The sequence below is a fragment of the Ipomoea nil genome, unplaced genomic scaffold (assembly GCF_001879475.1).
Source record: "Ipomoea nil cultivar Tokyo-kokei standard unplaced genomic scaffold, Asagao_1.1 scaffold3056, whole genome shotgun sequence".
Taxonomy (NCBI): domain Eukaryota; kingdom Viridiplantae; phylum Streptophyta; class Magnoliopsida; order Solanales; family Convolvulaceae; genus Ipomoea; species Ipomoea nil.
The window spans coordinates 3,213,793-3,232,690 of NW_017619484.1; the positions used below are offsets into that span (position 1 = coordinate 3,213,793).

The window sequence follows — 18,898 nt, forward strand, 5'->3', positions numbered from 1 at the left end:
AAATCTCACGCAGCTCTACTTCCAATAACTTCTCTAAACCGATAATCGTAGTTTGTTGAGAGGTGATTGAACTACGAATATGAGTAATTGAGGTGTTTAGAGAAGCAACCAGTTGACGGCACTCAAGTAGGGAAAGAGGTTCCTTTGGCCGACTAGGAGAGATAGGTGCACAGGAAGAGTTGGATGTAGACGAGGTTACCGGAGCAGAGGTAGTCAGAGTCGGAGCAACAGGAACGAAAGGTTCAGCAAGCGTGGCTCGATCGTCGTAGTGCTGTCCTTGGGCCAATCGATCATCGAACACACAAACACTCGTATTCTCAGTGTCTAAAAGAAAATTTATAATAATAATAATAATAATAATAATAATAATAATATTATTATTATTATTATTATTATTATGTAATAATGTACAATAATAATAATATTAATAATTAATATAATATAATAATAATCAAAACAAAACTATATACAAAATAAAATTAAAATTAAAAAGAAAAAAGACATAAGGGAGCCACAGGATCCCCTTTGTGAATGATGTGAGATTATTTTGATCCCATATCGAAAATGTTTGGAAAGATGAGCTCTTGAGCTTCTCTATATAAGAAGAGCAATGCTCCTCTTCCAAACACAATTGCTTGCCCATCAATGTGAACAAGTATTGAGAAGCCAAAAAGCTCTTATTTAAGAAGTATTAGTTTGATGACTTCTTATTTTAATTTATTAATTTATTAGGTGTGTTTGAGAAATATTAACCAATATGTATTATTTATTGTTTTGGTTCTTGGCAGTTGTTTGTTTTTTGATTAAAGATAAAATGTTAAAAAAGCGAATTTGATAAAATTTTAGAGAATTCGTCAATAATCAAATAAGACTATTATCTAATAATTATTATGGCTTTTAAAAAAATTAATTATATAGTATTAAAGTTGGTTTGAAAAGTAAAAAATGATTTCTAGAAAAAAGAGTTATTATTCTGAAAACATTTCTGTTTTTAATTTTTGGTTGCACAATAGAAAATTGTCTAAAAGAAAATTTATATTATTATTATTATGTAATTATGTAATAATAAAATTAGAATAAAAATAATATTAATAATATAATAATTAATCAAAACAAAACTATATATATACAAAATAAAATTAAAATTTTAAAAAATAATAAAAAAATAAGACAAAGGAGAGCCACGGGCTCCCATTTGTAAATGATGTGAGATCATTTTGATCCCACATCGAAAATGTTTCGAAAGAGGAGCTCTTGAGCTCCTCTAAATAAGAGGAGCAATGCTCCTCTTCCAAACATAATTGCCTGCCATCAACATGGACAAGTATTGAGAAGCCAAAAGACTCTTATGTAAAAAGTCTTAATGACTTCTTATTTTAGTTTTTTTTTTAATTTATTTATTTGTTAGGGAGTTTAAGGGAAAAAATTAATCTTAATCTTTGCTCAAAATGTATATGTGTTGTTTTTGACAATTTGGAGCAAATTGCAGAGTTATTAAATAATATTTTTGATATTTTAATTAAAAATAAAATGTTAAAATGACGAATTTGTTAAAATTTTGGTGAATTTGTCAATAATCGAACAAAGTTATTATCTAATAATTATCATGGCAATTAACAAATTAATTGTATGGATATTTAAAGTTCGTTTGGAAAGTAGAAAAATAATTTCTAGAAAATAAGTTATTTTTCAAAAAATATTTTTCTTTTTAATGTTTGGCTGCACAGCAAAAAATTGTCTTTGTGTATTTGATTCATGAACAATAAAATGAGTAAAATTGTATGCTTCAACATTTTAATTTTTATATATCCAAAAAAACTATTTTTATATCTCCCAAATTATTACTAAAAGAATCTAATAATTATTATAGTAATTAAGCTAATAATTACACAAATAATATTATAATTGACTAATAATTATTATGGTAATCAAACTAATCATTACCATAATAATAGTATAATTACAATTATGTAATCATAATTATAAGTGTATAGCTAAAATGAAATTTATATTATTATTATTATTATTATTATTATTATTATTATTATTATGTAATAACAAAATAAAATTACAATAATAATGATATTAATAATTAATAATATAATAATAATCAAAACAAAACTATAGACAAAATAAAATATAAAAGGATAACTAATTGAGTGATATTCTACCATTATATATTTTCACCCGAGTAACCCGTCCTGATGGACTGAAGATGTTAACTCTAGACGAGGATGGACAAGATTGTGTTGTCATTACCAATGTCGTCTACAAGGAGGTTTCAATAATGTGTAAATATAATCGGTTATATTATGTTTTTTTTTTTAAATAGAAAAAATCGCTATATATTTTTCATACAAATAAATTAGGATATTTTTCATACAAATAAATTAGGATAACAATTCATTCCTATAAGTGAATTATTAGAGAACGAACACATTTGCTTAATTTATGAAAATACTAAACAATGATAAATAAAATCTTCAAAATTATAGCACCGCATGCGTACATCTAGATATTAACTATTAACTTGAGCAATTATTTGCACAAATTCAAGCAATGATAACATCAATATACATAAACGATCCGAACCATATCTTTAATTGCACTATAAAATATTTGATGTTTTAACTTAAATAATTATATATCGATTCAAATATTCTTAATATATTAAGACAAATCCTTTCCGTGCATCGTACGAGTGAAAATACTAGTATTTCTAATATCAAAAGTTGAAGGCACAGATTAGGCAATTTCAGACACAGACATCAAATTGGGGGATCATTATATCGTGCACCTTGGTGCATGATCAATCATGCACCGCACGTCAGACACTACAATTTGTGCAATGAAACTACAGTATATATAAAATGAAACTGAATAACATTTCACATATTTGAATGTATATTGTACAATGAAGCTGTAATTATATTGAAATGATCATGTAGTTGTGTTTTAATGAAATTATAGTGTATATAAAATAAAATTAAATAACATTTTCACATATTTGAGTGTATAAATATTGAATGAAACTGTAGTTATATCGAAATGAAACTGTAATTGTGTTGAATTGAAACGGTAGCGTATACAAAATGAAACTGTAGAACAAAGTTATTTTTTTTTTTTGCGAAGATTCTATTTCTTTTCATTAAATAAAACGACGTGGTTTTGACAGTGTGGGTTCAGACACACTGAGGCGCGTGCATACTCGATTATGCACCGCGGTGCACGATATAATTTGGGCACGGCAGACACGTTTTCACGCACCAATGTGAGACAGATAAATTATGAACAACAGGATCATACGGATCTCCGGGAGGTATAGGGCCAGAGTACACATTTTTAGATAGAGGTTGAACAAATAATTCTTCAGAAGAAGACACATTTAGTACATGCATGCATTGGAACAGGAGCATCAAACTGAGCAGGCATGTGAATAGAAAAATTTAATTTTCTAGAAGTGGGTAATGAGCAAGTACCTTTTACAGAGGTAGGGAAAGAAGTTACCAAAGGCTGTTGAAGATAAGCAAGCTCGTCGGCCGTGTTGGTTTCGCCGTCGTCAGTCGCCGGTGGCATAGGCCACGGTTCCGCGGGGACTCTGTGAGCAAGGGCTTGGATTTGGCGAGACTCCTTAGTAGTTAGATCCTCCACCAGCTTGGGGTTTTGTTTAATGGTGGCTAAGAGGCGATTTTCGGATTCCGGCGAGAGAGGGGATTCGGCGTCGATTATCCGACGGTAAAGTGAGAGCCTTTCTGATTTTGACTTGTAGATTGTGAACGGGTTAGCCATGATTTTGGAGCTTTGAGGAAATTTGGCTATGGAGGAAGTAATGGGCGAAGAAGACGAAGTGTATAGATGGGAGTGGTCTCGTGCGTATGGTGAAGTATAAGAAAGAAAAACAAAAAAAATAATTTAAGGGATTTTTTGGTGAGTGTGAGCTGATGTAATGTGAGGAAAAGATTGATTTGATATAGAACTCTTATTTAATGCTATAAGATAGGCTTTTGAAAAGGGATAAGCTTAAAGATTGAGTTTGAATATCCAAAGGCAATGTAATACAATCAACCCGCATGGGTAGCTCAATTGGTTATAGAGGTGAAATTTTGCAATAATGACCAAGGATCAAGTCTCATCAGCGGCAGTGTGGGAGTAACCTCTCAAAGTGAAGAGGACTCCTTGTGCGCAGTGAGCACCGGTCTAGCCTTTATGATTCATGTTCGGTTGAGTCACCATGATTTACATCCTCCTAAATGCTCTGTTAGGCCGGAGTGTGGGGAGCCTTAGGGTTTTCTTTGGAATAATGTAATATCAGAATAAAAATTTTGGTAAATGTGGACTCTTCAACTGAGATGAGCGATGATGATGGCGAGAAGAGTTGTCAGTTTTATACTGAGTCTGCGAACATATTATCTGAAACACCAAGTAGGATTATTAGATAACAAAAAACAATTTATTTAATTTATTTTACCTGATTTTATTAAGAAAAAAAAATATTCTCTTAATTTAATGGGTTGCAGTCTTGCAGACTCAAAGAGCTGTCCGTAGCAATTCGAATCTTGATTTTTTCAAAGGTTTGGTGAATAATTCTGCCAAGTTTTTTTTTTTTTTTTTTTTTTTCCAGTTGAAATATAATCCAATTCTATTTTCTTTTTTTCGACTAACTCACGAATAAAATGGTGACGAATGTCGATGCGCTTTGTCCTGGAATGCTGAACCACATTTTTAGAAATGTTGATGGCGCTAGTGTTGTCACAATAGAGAGTCATGCTATTCTGATTTAGGCCATAGTTATACAGCATTTGACGCATCCAAAGTAATTGCGTGCAGCAGCTACCAGCGGCGATATACTCAACTTCAGCTGTACTAAGCGAGATTGAATTTTGCTTCTTACTTAGCCAAGCGACTAAGTTTTTACCAATGAAAAAGCAACCACCAGATGTACTTTTTCTGTCATCAGCATTTCTGGTCCAATCGGCATCGCTAAATCCTGCAAGACTTAGCTTAGTATCATTAGAGAACCAAATACCGTAATTTAGCATACCTTTGACGTATTTTATAATACGTTTCACAGCTTTTAGATTTGATTCTTTCGGATTGGCTTGATATCTTGCGCACATCCCAATGCTTAGCAGAATATCCGGTCTGCTTGTGGTTAGATACAATAAGCTTCCTATCATACCTCTATATAGGGTAGGGTTAATAGAGACTCCATTTTCATCCTTGAATAGCTTTGTAGTAGTTGAGATAGGGGTTCGAGCATCCTTAGCAGATTCTAAACCGAATTTCTTTAGCAGGTTCTTTGCATATTTTTCTTGAGATATAAAGATGCCTTCACTTGTCTGATTTACTTGTAATCCCAAGAAATAGGTCAGCTTGCCGATCATACTCATTTCAAATTCTTGTTGCATGACTTTGACAAGTTGATCAGTTGCACATGTCTGAGTAGATCCAAAAACAATGTCATCAACGTAAACTTGAGCTACAGTTAAGTGCTTACCTGACCGTTTAATAAACAACGTTTTGTCAGCTCCCCCTCGATTATAGCCATGTTGAAGGAGATATTGAGTTAGCCTTTCATACCAAGCCCTTGGGCCTTGTTTTAGACCATACAACGCTTTTTCTAGCTTGTACACGTAGTCCAGGTGATGAGGATCTTCAAATCCTTTCAATTGAGCAACATAGATATCTTCAGTTAGATATCCGTTTAGGAAGGTCGTCTTAACGTCCATCTGGAACAGTTTTATCTTCAAGGCACAGACAATAGAAAGGAATAGACGACATGATTCTAGATGAGCAACAGGTGCAAACGTTTCGTCGTAGTCGATTCCTTCAATTTGAGAGTAGCCTGTTTTGTTCCGAAATATCTATTTGGTACCTACAACATTAACACCTTTAGGTTTAGGAACTAGAACCCATACCTTATTTCTTTTGAATTGCCATAGTTCTTCTTGCATGGCCTTGATCTAGTGCTCGTCCAATAAGGCTTCTTTCATGTTTTTTGGGATCGATCTTTGATGTGTAACATACATATTCGGCTAATTGAAGATAATCTCACTTTGGATTCCCTCTAGTCCGGACACCAGAACTTGGATCTCCGATAATATTTTGAATAGGGTAGTTTTTCACATCTATTTCACTTTGTTCTGATTCTGACTTAGAGTCTGGTTCGGGATCAAGTTGAGCAGACGCTAAAATAGGTGTAGAAGACTCTAGATCTGGTTCAGGAGATTCTGGATTATTTGTATCAGGTTCTGGCACTAGTCCAGGTTGCGATATTTCAATAACTTCATCCGGTTGATCATCAACCACAACATTTGTAGATTCCATGATTGTTTTGGTGACTTTGTTGTATACCCGATATGCCCGGCTATTTGTCGAGTATCTAAGAAAAATCCCTTCGTCGCTTTTTGGTTCGAATTTTGCAGTGAGATTTCTATCCTTCAAAGTAAAACATCGTGAGACAAACATATGGAAATATTTAAGGTTTGGTTTCTTTACCTTTCCATATTTCATATGGAGTTTGATTTGTGCCAGGTCGAAAGTATACTCGATTTATGATATGCCACGCAGTATTCACAGCTTCAGCCCCGGACTTTTGAGGTAAAACTTTTGCATTAAGTAGGACTCGACCCATTTCTTGAATGGTGCGATTTTTTCTCTCAACTACTCCGTTTTGTTGCGGAGTCTTTGGTGCAGAATACTCGTGAGAGATTCCAAAGTGATTGCAGAATTCTTTGAATGAGTTGTTGTCGAATTCTCGCTCGTGATCACTTCGAATTCTAATGATTGGTTCGTCTTTCTCCTTTTGAAGTTTTAGACTCAACGCTTTGAAGGCTCCAAGTGTTTCGGATTTTTCCCTAAGAAATATTACCCAAGAAAAATGCGAAATATCATCAACACATACCAAAATATACTTCTTACCTCCAACGCTCTCCGTTTGAGTTGGACCAATAAGGTCCATGTGGATTAGTTCCAGGCAGTGACTGGTGTTGATAGCTTTTTGTGCTGGATGAGAAGTTATGGTTTGCTTTCCAGTTTGACAAGCACCACAAACGCCAATTGAGTTGATTTTCATCTTGGGTAGACCACGAACTCCTTCTATCTTTATGAGTTTGTCAAGAGATCTATAATTTAGGTGACCCAATTTTTTATGCCACAACTCTGACTCATTAACGTTGGACCTGCTGTAGAGAACATCATTTGTTAAGATGTAACAGTTGTCGGTTGATCGCTTACCTTCCATTACACATTGTCTTTCTTTATCCATGACACTGCAGTTGTCTTTTGTGAAACACACGTTCCAATTTTGGTCGCAGAGTTGGTTGATACTTATGAGATTGGCGTGAAGTCCCTTTATCAGCAGCACCTTTCTTAGCTTGGGTAGTCCAACAACGTTTAGAGTACCTATTCCAGTGACTTTTCCTTTGACGCCATCACCAAAGGTTACTTCGCATTTGCTTTCATTGATGTCACTTAGAAATTTTGCATTTCCCGTCATATGACGCGAACAGCCGCTGTCGAAATACCACTTTTCTTCTCTACCTGCTGATAAACATTATTTTTAGTGTTATTTTTAATGATATTTTTATAGTTAATTTACAATAATTGATTAGTTTATATATAGTTTTATTTATTATTTTGATTAAATAACTTTGTTAATATTATTCATTTTAGGTTGTTTTATTAAATTTATTTTATCATTTGAATTCTATTAGTCCAATAATCCGTTGATCCTGATTTAATAATAATTATAATTTTAGTAGTACATGTTCAGTAGGAGTTTAATAAATGTAGATTAGTTATATATGGTCTCTAATAACTTTATTATTATTATTATTATTATTATTATTATTATTATTATTATTATTATTATTATTATTATTATTATTATTATTAGCCTATTTAATAGATTTCAGAAAGTCAAAATTACTTACGAGAAGAAAGGCACAGAGCTCAGCGAATCAGTATTCCGCAGATGAAGTCCTCTGGTGATCCGATTAAATAGCGGGAAGATTTTCGACGACAATCCTTGCTTCAAGAATTTTCTGCGGCTATTCCCGATCTGAATCATGGAGTTACGGTTGGAGCTAGAGCAGTATAAAAGGCGGCAACAATGGAGAAACAAGATCATAATCAATATCACCCCGGAGCAATTCCGGTGGGATTGTAACAGAGAGTAGCAATGGGGCAACAATGTAATTCCCCATCTATAATCAGTTATGAAGTGTAATCGTCCTTTTATTCGTATTTAGCTAGAATGTAAACAGCAACGTTGATAAGTTGCTTCCTATTCAGCTCATCAATGAGACCCTCTGTTCATTCTCTCGCATAGCCTTCATCATCCATCTCCGATATGGTATCAGAACATGGACGCCACTCTTACGCCGCCGCCGTCTCCGGCACAAACGACGCCACCATCTCCGGCACAAGCGACGTCAACCAAACTACGCAAGCCGACCCTCCAATCTCAGAATCACCGGCTAGCACTGTTCCAGGAACGATTCCGCAGAGGAATCAAGTCAATCAACAGAGAAGTCTCAATGCAAAGGAGTTGGAGAATCCGCTCATCCTAGGCATCAACGACAACCCGTCAGCTGTGCTGGTTAGTCCACCACTGGTAGGGAGTTCCAACTATGGAACTTGGTGCGTTAGCATGCGTATTGCCTTAGAGATTAAAAATAAGTGGAGTTTGATCGATGGAAGCATCACGCCGCTTAGCAGAGAGCATCCACAGTATTTGGCATGGAGACGCTGCAACCTGTTGGTTTGTTCGTGGCTATTCAAAGCGGTGCACCCTTCGATCGCACAAAGTTTAATGCATCTTGACAAAGGCAGAGAAATTTGGGAGGATCTACGGAGAAGATTCTCGCACTGTGACGCTCAGCGGATCTCCATTCTACAAAATGAGATATACAATATGAAACAAGGTCTAATGTCTGTGAGTGATTATTACACCAAGAGCAGCACATTATGGGAAGAGATGAACACGTTGAGGCCACTTCCCATTTGCAAATGCAATCCAAGGTGTGCGTGTGACATAGTGGATGAAATCCGAAAAGAAAGAGATGTAGATCAGGTAATCAGATTTTTGCAGGGGCTGAATGATGATTATAATAGTCTGAAATCTAATATTCTCGTTTTGGATCCCCTACCTGAGGTATATAAAGTCTATGTTATGGCAGAGAAACTGGAAAGACAAATCAGTCTGACCAGCTTAAATTTAGGGAATCTGGATCCTAATCTATCTAATGCAGTGCAAAGCAATGAAAGTTTCGCAGGTGAAGGAGCTGTTACAGCAGCTCTGAATGCTTACAATGGCAGAAGAAATAATGTAGCAAGGCCAAAATGCACCTTCTGTGGCATGGTGGGTCACACTGTGGACAAATGCTATAAAAAACATGGTTACCCCCTGATGAGGACATTTTTTCACACATCCATCAAGTATCAAATCACAGTATAGAGTTTAGATATCGTTCCACTGGAGATGGCTCTTGTAATGTTAGGAATTGATGTAAAGTGGAGTTAAGCACAAGCTAAAGCTACCCTTTTAGAAGCTAGACCTATCGATAAGGAGTTGGTTTGATATGATTAAGCTAATAACAAATAAGACAAGTAAAACAAAGGACCAGGACTTGGATGCCAAATATTGTACTAAAGATTAGGGAATTAAATCGAGGCTTAGGGTAAGTGAGATGCACAAAAGTGTCCAAATACCACTCTCGTAGCTATTTGGACTTGCAACCTCACCTTAAACTCCACTCTCGTGGCAATTCAACCCAAGGTTGCCCAAGCAAGAACACAAGGCAATAAATCTCCTTAATACCCGAAATACTCTCGTATTAGGCATTAAGTGCGTGAATGTGTGGCTAGTGTACAAGCTCTACTCTCGTAGCAACAAACACACTCCAAATCAAGCATATAATTGGGATCCAACAATCATACACAAATTTCTCAACAAACCCATTTCACACAACAACCCTAGATCACCCAAATAATCCCCTTTATGCAATACAACTCAAATGGGCATCAATAGCAAGAAATCAAACCAAATCCTAGTCCCAAAACACTTAGCTACTCATAATATAACAAAAGATACACAATGTTGAAAAAGTAATTGAAAGCATAAATGAAAAGTAAAGAGAAGAGATAAAAAGAACACTTCTCTATTGAAGTCTTGAAATCCAAGATTTGCAATGTTCTTGAGCTTGGAAATGGAAATAAACAACCAATCTACACCTATCTAAGCTATTCTAAAGTTAACCCTAGTTGTGGAGTGAAAGAGAAATGAAAAGTGTAATGAAAGATGTAATGAAAGATATGTTTTGGGGTGGAAAAATCCCCTTAAAAGGGTAAAAAACGGGCTGCAAAAAGTTGCAGAGGGCTGGCCACGGGTGTGGCCACGGGCGTGGCTTCACCCGTGGCCAGAAATGCAGGGCACACTGCCCAGTGGCCACGGGTGTGGCCACGGCCGTGGCCAGACCCGTGGACACAGGCAGTGTGCACTGCCTGTGCACTAGGGTCGTCTTCTAGGCCAGTTTTCACCCTCAAAACCTTTGAATTAGCGTTTGTGGTCTTCATCAAAGTTGTAGCCCTTGAAGTTAGCTTTCCAATTATATAAAAATCACTTCATTTGGACACTCCTAGACCGAGATATGGTCAAAATACGGAGACTGCACCAATCTGGGCGAGAAATGCCACCTTACTATCTTTTGCTTTGCCTTTGCTTTGAATTGCCTATATCATCAAGACCACTAAGGCACAAATATTTGGCACATGGAAGGGTGTTGTTCAATCTTCTTTTCTTCATTTTGCCTCACAAAAATATCCTCATGCTATGATGGCTTGAAATCTTGATCAAATAACTCAATGTTTGGCTCAAAACATCATTTTCTTGTCAAGTCACCTAAGCACAAACAATCATTCCATAAGTTACCAAATTGGCTCAATAATATAATGATTAACAAGTAAAAATACCAAAATGTGTAAGGAAAAAGCATTAGTTTTAGACATTCATCACCCCCCGGGGTGGGTGCCTGGCTATAAATCAAAAGGGAAACAAGTTAATGCAGCAGTTGCCAATGACGTTGGAGACTTAGGCATCACAACAGATCAACTGCAGAAGATAGCTTCTATCCTCTAGATGCAGAAAGGACAGACTTCATCAATTCCTAACTCCAGTACTAGTGCAGCGGTCTCACTAGTAGCAAATTTTGATGAAGTTCAACCCACTGACAAAGGTATAACTCATGTTAATTCCCTAGCCTTATGTCCATCCACTTGGATTATTGATTCGGGAGCTACAAACCACATTGTATACTCCCTTGACTCCCTTGTTAATCATCACAAAGCCAGTGGAGCTACTGTGAACTTACCTACTGGCCAGCATGTTAATGTTGAAAACATAGGAGATGCTAAGCTGAGCAACAATTTGTGGTTAAGGGACGCTTTGCATATTCCCACATTCAAATTCAACATCATATCCGTGAGTAAATTAATCCAAGACTCTTCCTATAAACTGACATTTGTGGTTGGACAGTGTTTGATTCAGAAGGATGGTATGATGGCTGGTATAGCTAGACATGAAGGGGGATTATACGTGCTTCAAGAGTCAGCAAAAATATCAGAAAAGAAATTTGTTATGCAGTGTAATAGTGCAGAGATTTGGCACCAAAGATTGGGGCACTTCCCAATTAATAAGTTGCACTTGTTTTCTAATATTTCTTTAGATAAAAACAAAGTCTTGGTTTGTGATGTATGTCATTTGGCTAAACAGAAGCGTTCTCCGTTCCCTTTGAGTATTAGCACTTCTCATGCATGCTTTGATCTTATCCACGTTGATATTTGGGGACCTTTCCCAGTCTGTTCTCTTGAAGGACAGCGATATTTTCTCACCATTGTGGATGATTATTCAAGGTTTACCTGGTTGCATTTAATGAAAACCAAGTCCGAGACAAGGCAATTCATTCGTAAGTTTCATGCTTATGTTCTTATACAGTTCGGTGTTATGATCAGGGTGATTCGCAGCGACAACGGACATGAATTTAACATGGAAGAATTTTTTTCAGAAAAGGGCATTGTCCACCAACGATCGTGTGTTAACACACCACAACAAAATGCGATAGTGGAGCGAAAACACCAACATATACTTAATGTTGCTAGATCCCTTAGGTTTCAAGCTAATCTCCCATTGCAGTTTTGGGGGCATTGCGTTATGCACGCCACATTCCTTATAAATAGGATGCCGTCTCCAGTAATTAAATGGACCAGTCCATATCACAAATTATACAAGAAGGCGCCAAACGTGGAATATCTCAAGGTGTTTGGTTGCCTCTGCTTCGCTGCTACCTTGCCTCTAAATAGACACAAAATGGCCCCGAGAGGAAAGAAATGTGTTTTTATTGGCATACCAGCCGGTACGAAGGGCTATTTGCTATATGACCTCAAGGATGGCTCTATTTTTATCTCTAGAGATGTGATATTCTATGAGAAACAATTTCCCATGTCTAAGCAAGAAGTAATGCAACAAGCACAGAGGTCACAATCTGAGCCTTCACTACCTGTGATCCCTACAACCACCAATATGGAATTTGAACCAGATCATCAAAATGTTCCTAGTCCCAGCCAGTTACCCTTTGACATGCAATCTTCAACTACTAATAATCAACAATCTCAGATCCATATAGATGAAGAACAGGACCAACCACAAGAAGCTATGCATGAAATTTAGACTGACATAATGTCCCTTGCACAGCCTAGAAGATCTAATAGAATTCGACATGCCCCAACCAGATTACAGGACTATCACTGTGATGCAATTATGGGTGGAAATTCATCTCCTCATTGCTTATCTAAAGTCATCTCATATGAAAAACTTGCACAGTCACACATGATGTTCTCAATGGGTGTTACTTCAGTTGATGAGCCAAAAACATACAATCAAGTTGTGCAGCAAGATTGTTGGAAAGAGGCAATGGCAGCCGAGATCAAAGCTTTACAAGACAACAACACATGGAAAGTCGTTGATTTACCACCCGAGAAAATACCTATTGGATGCAAATGGGTGTACAAGGTAAAACTTAAAGCGGATGGATCCATAGAACGGTACAAAGCCAGGTTGGTTGCCAAAGGTTTCACCCAACAACTAGGAATTGATTATATTGAAACCTTCTCACCGGTGGCAAGGCTCACTACTATTCGAATCTTCCTAGCCATGGCTGCATCTCGTGGATGGCACATACACCAACTTGATATTAACAACGCTTTTTTACATGGCAGCCTAAATGAAGAAGTTTATATGACCATCCCACCCGGTTTTCAAGCTGAGAAACCGAGACAAGTTTGCAGACTCCTTCGCTCAATGTACGGTTTGAAACAAGCTAGCCGACAGTGGAATTCACGATTGAGTGATGCCTTAATGAGCAAAGGGTTTGAACAGTCAAAATCAGATCCATCATTGTTCATTAAAGGTCAGGGTACGCAGTTTATTGCCACATTAATATATGTTGATGACATTTTGGTAACAAGTTCTAATCTGGCTTTGATTAAAGAACTTAAGTGCTTTCTTGACACTACTTTTAAAATCAAGGATCTAGGAAGCTTGGGGTATTTCTTAGGCATTGAAGCTCATATCAGTAATGATGGGTTAAACTTGTGTTAAAGAAAGTATGCTCTAGACATATTGAATGAAGAAGGATTCCTTTCTTGTAAGCCAGTGAGCACTCCCATGGTTCCTGGCCATCAATTGCAGAAAGAGGGAGGTACTTTGCTTCAGGACTCCAGCAGCTATAGACGACTGGTTGGGCGTCTCCTATATCTCACCGCTACAAGGCCGGATATCACAATGCGGTACAACAACTGAGTCAATTCGTGGATACACCCACAAATGAGCACCTAGTCGCAGCACACCGTGTTCTAAGATACATAAAGAAAGCTCCCGGTCAAGGGATATTCTACCCCAGGAATGGCGCAATGCAGTTGAACGTATTCTCCGATTCTGATTAGGCATCATGTCCGGAGACACGTAGATCAGTGACTGGCTTCTGCATTTTTCTTGGTACTGCTCCCGTTTCGTGGAGAACGGAGAAACAAGCCACTGTTTCTCGTTCGTCCTCCGAGGCTGAATATCGGGCTCTTGCCGCAACCGTCTGTGAGGTCCAGTGGATTATTACATTGCTTCATGATTTACAGATTGAGATGATTAGGCCTGCTGCCATCTTTTGTGATAATAAATCGGCAATCGCCATCGGAGAGAATCACGTATTCCACGAACGAACAAAGCATATCGAAATCGATTGTCATATCGTTCGCGAGAAAGTCAGCCAAGGATTAGTCAAGCTCCTCTCCGTCTCATCATGTGGCCAAGTTGCTGACGGGTTCACCAAAGCTCTCCCCACCTCTCTTTTTCAGCTCTTCCTCTCTAAGCTGGGCACTCAGGATCTTCATGCGCCAACTTACGGGGGGTAACAGAGAGTAGCAATGGGGCAACAATGTAATTCCCCATCTATAATCAGTTATGAAGTGTAATCGTCCTTTTATTCGTATTTAGCTAGAATGTAAACAGCAGTGTTGATAAGTTGCTTCCTATTCAGCTCATCAATGAGACCCTCTGTTCATTCTCTCGCATAGCCTTCATCATCCATCTCCGATAGTTTGCAATTTCTGGTTCCGTTCGGCGGCGTTGGTGCGGACAACAGCTTCCCTTCCGACAACAGCTTCGTTTTCCGGCGACGACGTTCCGGGCGGTGATCTTCGGTTTAATTAACAATTTGACGCAAGCAACAACTTCAGTGTTTATTTCCGGAGGTGGTAACGTCAATCTTGATTTAGCAGAAAACAATGCATTTGATTTAGATAATTCCACTAAGCTTTTATTCCTTTTCTTCCCTTATCTTGTTTAGCTATATTTTGTTTTAGCCAAGTTATTCACTTCTTAAAAATTACTGTACGTCATTGCATTTTGAGTTCATGCTTAGTTTATTGTTTTCATTAGCAAATCTTAATGACGTAGCTTGAAGTGATGATTGCTATTAATTTTCCAATGTTGTTTTGCTAAGTAAGGAATAGGATAATCTGTCATGAAATTCTCATAGTGTTAATTATCATAATATATTGTGCCTAAGTTTAATGTTAATTGCAGTGCTTAATCTTAATGTTTAGCCGGTTGAATCCTTTTTGCTTAAATATTGATTTGCTTAGTAAATAATTGATTCTTGTTCCTAGACTTTTTCCATTTTCGATTATTAATTGTTTTTTTTGCTTCCTGGTAATTTACTTGTTCACCTTACGTTTTGATTTAATTATTCATTCGTTTAGCTTCCTGAATTTCAATTATCTTGCATTAGATTCTTAATTAGCTTTGAACCTTCAAATTGTTTAATTAGTTATTTTAATTTCAAGTTATTAAATTGCTTAGTATCAATTCCCTGAGGGTTCGACCCTTGCTATTGCACGTTATTACTACAATTGACTCGTGCACTTGCGAGGACACATTAAAATTGTCCATCAATTTTGGCGCCGTTGCTGGGGAATTGTTTATTTTGCAATTTAATTTGCTGTGTTCTTTTTCTTTCTTTAATTGCTTGATTTTTTTATTTTATTTTTTTCGCTATCCTTTCATTATTGTCATCTTCTCATTTTTAATCTTGCATTTTATTTAAGTCATTCGTTCATTTAAAAACTGCTTTATATTTGTTTTTGCTTTCCCTATTCACTTTATTTAATTTTCTCATTTCTTAAACTGCTTGATTCTTTAATGCTATCTCTTTCTTATTATTTCGTTTGTTTTTCCTTTTTAAGCTTGCTCATTTATTTAATTCATTGGTCAATTTTATTTTCTGAAAATTCTATTTTCATTTTCAATCACACAAAAAAAATCAAAGTTTGAAAATTTTTACATTTTAATATGTACTCTTTTTTATCAAACCAAAATAATTCTTATAATGATGATTTCGTACAGGCAAATTCAATTAATGTTTCTAATCAAAGGCCTGTGCCCGACCCGTTTTATAATTCTTATAATTCGGGTTGGGAAAATCACCCGAATTTTCCTGGGAATAATCAAAATGATTTTGAGCCAAACTATCGCAATTTTCATTGTGATTATAATCAAAATGATTTTCAACTTAATCATCCTAATTTGTATTGGGATGATAATCAAAATAATTTTCATTCAACTCCATCTCAACAAAAGAAACCATCTTTTGAGGATACCCTGCAGGAGTACATACAGGCCACCAAGAAGCAACAAGAAGCAAATGATATATGGTTTCAAAAGCAACAAGAAGAACATGATCAATGGTTGCAGATGCAACAAGAAGCTTATGAGCCCCAAGAAACAGATGAACAACGATTTGAAGAAAATGAGGCTTGCTTTAAAAGAATAGAAGCACATTTAGAGCAAATTGCTAAATTTGTGCAAGGGCATGTGCCAGGTAAGTTACCTAATCAACATGAGGATGCTCTGAATGATGAAAACAAGTTAAAAGATAATATCATTTGTCAACAAACTGAAATGATTGAAAAATTGAATAATGATGTTGATGATATTGTTGTTGAAAATGATGAGCCTCAGTTGCATAAATCTAGTAACCCTTATGTGCCTCCCAAGCTTTATGTGCCCCCAGTCCCTGTTGATGAAAGTTTTGAAAACACCAACCTTGTACAAAATGAAGATTTTGAGGAGGAGGAGCCCTATGTAGCACCCGAGCCTTATGTGCCCCCAATTCCGTTTCCAAATAGGCTCAAAAGTTGTGTGCCTGAAAAGGTAGGTGCAGAGTTACAAAAAGAACTGCTCCCAATACCTATTGATGCTCAAGCAGATAAATTGATCAAAAATGTGTTTGATGAAACCGTTGAGTTTCCAATTGTTACATCTATGCATTTCTCTGATAAATCTAACCAAGTCTTTGCAGTTAAGGGGTTGGATTGTGCAAAGGATGGTAAGTTGGGGTTTGAAAAACTCCAAAAAGAAAATCTTTTGAATGGCGTTGATAAATCGATTTCTTCCTGTTATTCTAAAATTGCAGGGCTAAAAGAGAATTCTACAAATAAAAAATCTAATAAAGGAGGACTCTCTTTGTCTTCTTTTCTTTCCTCTCACAACATTGGGGACAATGTTGAAAATAAGTGTGGGGAAGCGATTTTACCCACAAATCACAAAAAATTGAAAAATTTTAAAATTTTTAATTTTCTTATGTATATTTTCTTAAACCTGATTATTTTAAAATTCTAGCATTAGTTGAGTTTTACCTTTATAAGTCTTTTAAATATTCGTTGATAGAAATAATGAATGTTTTTGTCAACTCTTAGTGTGTATATTGCTTTTGACTAGTTGTTAATTTCTTTAATTTTATATCTTTGTCAAATTAAAAAAAAAAACAAAAAACAAAAAACCAAAAAAAAAATCAAAAATAAAAAAAATAAAAAAAATAAATAGAATTTGAAAATTACAAATACCCTTATATGTGTTATGCATTTTTTTTAGTAGTTTATATGCATCTTTCATTTTATATTACCTTTTTCAAATTCTTAAATAATTCCTGAGTGCTATAAATTGTGGTGTAGTGTGTTGGTTCAAGGATCATCTGTATGGCATAAGTGAGGTGAAAAGAAAAGATTATAAAAAGAATATTTTAAAAAATTAAAAATGAGTGCTTTATTTATTTATTTTGTTTGCAATAAAGAGATTCTACTCCGCTGAATCAGCCACCTATACACATGTACCATAAATAAATAAATAAGTGTCGTGGTTTGGTTTATGAGTACACACAAAATTGAAAACCCAAATAAGTCTGGCGTAAAATGGCGAGGTTTTTGGGGAAGTTCTCTTTGGAAAAAGTCAAAATAGAACAATAAGGAGTGAACTTTGGAAAAGACGAGCAATTGCATTTCAATTTTAATAAATGCCTTGATCCTTATTTCCTTCATGTTTTGCACCTGCACAGTGATAGAATATTTCTGAATTTGGTTTAGGTTGAATTTGGTGAAATTTTCATATTTTTCTATTGAGCTTTTGTATAGTTCATATAAGGGGTGTCAGCACACGAACACACGTTTTATATTTATTTTAGTTGTTAAAGTTTTTAATTTCTAGTCAAATGTTTTATACATTCTTTGAGATGACACTAATTTTGCATTGGTGGTAATAAATTTGGAAGTCTATTTGGGTAAAACTCGATCTTATGCTTGATTTTAATTTAATTTCTTTTCCTTTAAATAATGTCTTTGCTTGAGGACAAACAATTAAATAAGTGTGGGGAAATTTGATAAACATTATTTTTAGTGTTATTTTTAATGATATTTTTATAGTTAATTTACAATAATTGATTAATTTATATATAGTTTTATTTATTATTTTGATTAAATAACTTTGTTAATATTATTCATTTTAGGTTGTTTTATTAAATTTATTTTATCATTTGAATTCTATTAGTCCAATAATCCGTTGGTCCTGATTTAATAATAATTATAATTTTAGTAGTACATGTTCAGTAAGAGTTTAATAAATGTAGATTAGTTATATATGGTTTCTAATAACTTTATTATTATTATTATTATTATTATTATTATTATTATTATTATTATTATTATTATTATTATTATTATTATTATTATTATTATTATTATTAGCCTATTTAATAGATTTCAGAAAGTCAAAATTACTTACGAGAAGAAAGGCGCAGAGCTCAGCGAATCAGTATTTCGCAGATGAAGTCCTCTGGTGATCCGATTAAATAGCGGGAAGATTTTCGACGGCAATCCTTGCTTCAAGAATTTTCTGCGGCTATTCTCGATCTGAATCATGGAGTTACGGTTGGAGCTAGAGCAGTATAAAAAGCGGCAACAATGGAGAAACAAGATCATAATCAATATCACCCCGGAGCAATTCCGGTGGGTTTGC

At 35.5% G+C, this 18,898-nt stretch overlaps 1 protein-coding gene across 1 annotated transcript; it reads left to right on the forward strand.

Annotated features, from left to right (window-relative positions):
• Positions 1-8,353: 8,353 nt before the first annotated feature.
• On the forward strand, positions 8,354-9,305 carry LOC109164093. The gene is made up of 2 exons (XM_019312847.1): positions 8,354-9,157; positions 9,255-9,305. Exons 1-2 carry the CDS (start codon positions 8,354-8,356, stop codon positions 9,303-9,305), a joined length of 855 nt encoding a protein of 284 aa, XP_019168392.1.
• The last annotated feature ends 9,593 nt before the right edge of the window (positions 9,306-18,898 follow it).